Source organism: Arachis stenosperma, chromosome 5 (genome assembly GCF_014773155.1).
Source record: "Arachis stenosperma cultivar V10309 chromosome 5, arast.V10309.gnm1.PFL2, whole genome shotgun sequence".
Lineage (NCBI taxonomy): Eukaryota > Viridiplantae > Streptophyta > Magnoliopsida > Fabales > Fabaceae > Arachis > Arachis stenosperma.
The window spans coordinates 20,717,133-20,721,947 of record NC_080381.1 but is presented as its reverse complement, the minus strand read 5'-3'; the positions used below and the strand labels follow the sequence as shown (position 1 = coordinate 20,721,947).

Sequence of the window (4,815 nt, the reverse complement as noted above, 5' to 3'; positions counted from 1 at the left end):
TACAGTAGAAGCAAAATATATAGCAACAACAAGTTGTGCAACACAAGCAGTTTGGCTAAGAAAAATTTTTGAAGAATTGAACGAGAAACAAAGTACTCCAACAACGATATTTTGTACTAACAAGTAAGCTATTGCACTTTACAAAAATCTAGTATTTCATGGGAGATCAAAGCATATTGATATATAGTTTCACAAAATTAAAGAATTGACAAATGAAAAAAAAATTGTGATCAAGTATTGTCCTATTGAAAAAGAAATTGCAGATATATTTACAAAACCGTTGAAGACGGAATTATTTTACAAGTTGAAGAAGAGATTTGGAATAATTAATTTTATAAATTTAATTTAAGAAAGACAATGTTGATTAAAAATTTTAAATCAACTTGCATAATCTTATATAGATTAGAATCTTCATAAAACATGATTAAAGAATTGAAAAACAAAGTTTTAATTAAATATCATAATTATCTATTTACTAAAAGTTAATTGCGTTGAAAATTTGAAAAATTACCAACAATGTTCTAAGAGCATTTGCCAACTAAGGTATTTGGTAATTAAATGATGACAAAACCAAAGTTTGCAAGCTGAACAAGACACATTGTTTCCTAATAGAAGTTATATCTCAAAGTTACTAGAAAGTACTAACACTTTGAAAAGTCAAAGCAAGCTCTACAAGCTTCATCAATCACGGCCAATATATACAATTAGTTGTTAAAAATTATTATTTTAATATTAAAGATTGTCTATATAAAGACAGATATGTCTCGTGTATTTTATGTCTCATAACATAATCTTCATTTTTTTATTTTATGAGTGTTAGTAAGTTAGAAAAAAATTATATAATAATATCATCAGTAATCTTAGGACCAATAGATTGTAGCTATTATACTTACACCTAGACATTTATTTTTATTTTTATTTTATGCGAATCTTATCACAAATATAGCAAGCATGCAGAATTATTAGAAGTAATGATGGTAACAGAAAGTAGTAATAGTACAAATTTGTAGTCCATGTGCTTAAAGAAACTAACAAATAATTGCTTTAGAGAAGCCATATCAGCAGCTGTCAGCAACTGTGAGACATTGTTGTGAGACTTCTTCATTCTTCACAACCATATCGTAGTTTTGTTCTCACAATATTTTGTGTCACTGTTGCACGGCAGCTTCTATGTCTTACTTAATTTAAACTACAACAAAAAATTGAGATTTTCAGAAACCCGTTTAATTCTATCATAAACTGATCTGCCCCCTCTTATTCAGGCTTCCTGCATGTAATGATCGCAAACTTAATTAGATCCTTCTTGAATCCTTCTATCATCAATGGCATAGCCAAAGCTCCTTTTATGGTTTTTAATCCTGCTCAAAATAATTCAAAGAAATTCAGCCTAGAAGCAGTATATATTATTCAATGGCAATGGATTTAACGAAAGCATTCTTGAAAAACAATAGCAATTTCAGAGGCACAGAATCCATCTATTTTTATTCATTCAACCTCGTTATTCACTTCCCCGAACTTGGAAGACCCTAAAATATCACTAGAGAGAAGGTGCAACAAATTAATGTCAAATGTAAATTTGATAGAGAAAGAGACCGGATGTAGCATAGACTGAGTTTTAAACGATAAAATAATTTAACAAAGTTATTATGATGATGCAACATTTTTCTACTTTTAATATGGTTCACACTTCACAGAACATGTAGACCAACCAACTCCTAGAAAAACAGATATTCAATTCCTATCATATAACGACAACTTGCAACTATTGTTATATTTATTATTTAATTGAGCATACAGAAAAATATTTGAATAGCTACATATTTATATACAGAATATAATATAGAGGTTGCTAGCTAACTAAAGAAATAGTATATAATTTTCAAAGATCTAGGTGTAAACAATTACTAATAGCACTTACCACTGCGCAAGAGTGAAGTAAGACCCTTCCATGATAATGCTGACCGTATGACAGCGGGCCAGAATGGAGCAACATAGGGAGACCAATCTTCTGACTTGATGTCCTGCCAAAGCATGGGGATAGGTTAAGTTATTTGAAGATCTCAAAGGGTCCATCTTCAATAATTGGACTTGGCTAAGTAATTCACCTGTAATGATAGGGACTCAAGCAATCTAACGTAATCAGCAGTTGAGCACCATGCTGGAAGATAGAATGCATCACATATCTTCTTCAAGTGTTTTTCTTCCCATGGCTTTAAGGATTCTTCATCAGGGCCAAGATCTCTGTGGCACCATGTTACTATTATTATGGTGGCACCCGGTGCAGCTACCCTAGCCAACTCACTCACAAACTGCAAGTGGGCAAATCAGAATCAAAAGGGAAGAGAAATAGCATTCAAGTTCATTATTCTCCTATGCAAAAACCATGTTTGGTTCGATGGATATCATTTCAAACTAAAATTTGTATGTATATTTCGGTGATTTTATTTTATCTTATTCAAACAAAATTTATTGTCTCAATTTTGCTTTTGAACATCAATTTTGTTTCAACTTAATATAATACTCCCAAAGTTAAATCAAATATAGAAATAAATATTTAGTTAATGTTTAATTAAGCTTGCCTCAGAGGAGAAGATAAATAAATGAAGTACAACCTTGGCTTTGTCAGGCATGTGTTCTCCACTTTCCATGGACCAAACAAGATCGAATTGCCCATCGGGAAATGGTTGGTCTAAAGCATCTGCCACTTGAAACGAAACCTGTACAAGTAACTCCATTAATATACATCAAAACTTGGATTGAGATTTTGATCTCCAACAAATTTATTGTTCTCAAGTTCCAGAATTAATCTCGTCACACATATTGGTCCTCTCTTTGCTCTTAATAAAACAACAATTAATTCCTTGTCCTCTTCAAAATAACAATGAAACAACCAATTTGATGACTTTCAAAGTAGTAAAACTTTGTTTAAAACTAGTGTTCGATTTGAAATATTTTGAGCTTGTTTGGAAGGTTAGGAATTAGAATTCACTCGAGAGTTGAATTTTTTTCTTTTTTTAAAACAACTAAACATGAATTACTTGAATTCCTTTGAGAATTTTAATTTTTATTTTCAATAAGTTTTAGCTAATGTGATAAAGATATCAATTGTAGTTTCAAAAATTCCATATACTTTAGTTATTTTAAAAGACTTAGAAATGAATAGGTACGGAATAGAGATATTTGAACAGCCCAAGTAAAGCACAGTTATAAATAATGATATTAAAAGTGATGACATTCTATATAATGTTAGAATTCCATAAAAAGCTTTTTATTAGTTCAAAATAATCAATATGTAGAATCAGAACAAGTGATTGCGAGATTCACACAGGAACATACACTTTAAATTTAAAGAAAAAAGTACTCACAGAAAAAAATGCATTGGAGTACTGATGGATATTATGCATTTGATCATTTACAAATCAAACAGTAATACTAAGGAAATAAAAAAAAAAGTCAAAACATTTTAGTTAATATTCATTAATTATTACAATAATTTTTGGACTATTTTTTGCTAATTTATTTTGATTACTAAACATTTCTAAAATTTAAATTCTATTCTATTAATATATTAAAATCATTTCCAAATTCAAATTAAAAAATTAATTTTTTTTGTATTATATTAAAATAATTTCAAACTATAGAATTGAATTTTAAATAAAAATAAATTTTTATTTTAACAAAAATATTTTTTTGTATTAAATGTTTCAAACAAACTCTAAATCTAATTGAATGTTTACTTAAACAGTAATCATAGATGAATCAACCTTGTTGGCCAAACCCTGAGCAGCAGCAAGAGCATTAGCCCTTTGAGCTTGAACAGGACTGAGAGTAATACCGATGGCAGTAGCTCCAAATTTTTCAGACAGATACCTTGAGCTTCCCCCAATCCCGCATCCAACATCCACTATTTTCTTCGGCCATTTCCTCTCATCTCCTGCTACGTAACCCAACACACGCACATCAATTAAAACTCCATTAATTAATTAAATTAATAAACAAACAAAAGAAGTGAGAATTGACCTAGAGGAATAGAAGCAAATCGAAGAGCTTGTTCAATCATTCGGATCTGAGCAGCACGATGATCGGAGAGGGAAACGGTAGAATCGGGAGGATAAAAGCCATGGTGCATGTGGTCTCCCCAAATATCTTCCCAAATAGCAGAGGACTCATCGTAGAACTCGGCGATACCTTTCTTAAGAACTCCATTCTCGTCAATCACCATCGGATTCTTCTTCTCTAACTCCATTGCTTTGACGGAAACAGTTCTGAAGAACGAAGAAGAAGGAGGAGAGGAAGAGAGCGGGAGATGCCGTTGCGCCGGTAGAAAACTACGACTGCGAATTTGAGTATTAATAGTTTTAAAGGCGATTGTACTAGTCGCCAATAAAGCCATGCCCCCTGTAATTATTATTATTAAATATTATTATTACGCCAATTTCTATGCTCTTCTATGACTCTGACAATCACAGTGGGCACTCTGTTTTATATAGGTCTGGAAGAATCGACAACGAATCCAGTCCAATACAATGCTTGTTTATAAGCATTGGGGACACTTAAAAAATTTAGATACATAAATAAAATGAGAGATATATTTTAACATTATAATTTTTTGATATTTTTTTTAAATTATGAGTTTAAAAAATTAAAAAAATTAGAATACAGGATATAAAAATCAAATTTAAATTAGAATACAGGGTATAAAAATCAGAAAATCTGATTTTTATACTCAAAAATTGAATTTTCGTAACTCTTTAAAATTGGTCCAATTTTTTGCTTTTTAAATTAAATTATTTCATATTTTAAAAAATATCAAAG

At 30.4% G+C, this 4,815-nt stretch overlaps 1 protein-coding gene across 2 annotated transcripts; it reads right to left on the bottom strand.

Annotated features, from left to right (window-relative positions):
- Positions 1-906: 906 nt before the first annotated feature.
- LOC130979076 (tocopherol O-methyltransferase, chloroplastic) lies at positions 907-4,472 on the bottom strand. 2 transcript variants are annotated; one of them, XM_057902433.1, is made up of 6 exons: positions 4,021-4,472; positions 3,765-3,937; positions 2,613-2,717; positions 2,106-2,309; positions 1,919-2,021; positions 907-1,358 (listed from the first exon to the last, which is right to left on the bottom strand). In XM_057902433.1, exons 1-6 carry the CDS (start codon positions 4,391-4,393, stop codon positions 1,255-1,257), a joined length of 1,062 nt encoding a protein of 353 aa, XP_057758416.1. In that variant the 5' UTR covers positions 4,394-4,472; the 3' UTR covers positions 907-1,254. The 2 variants fall into 2 exon arrangements, with proteins under 2 accessions (XP_057758416.1, XP_057758417.1); XM_057902434.1 differs by having other exon boundaries at positions 909-1,358; positions 3,765-3,934; positions 4,021-4,469.
- Between the last annotated feature and the right edge of the window lie 343 nt (positions 4,473-4,815).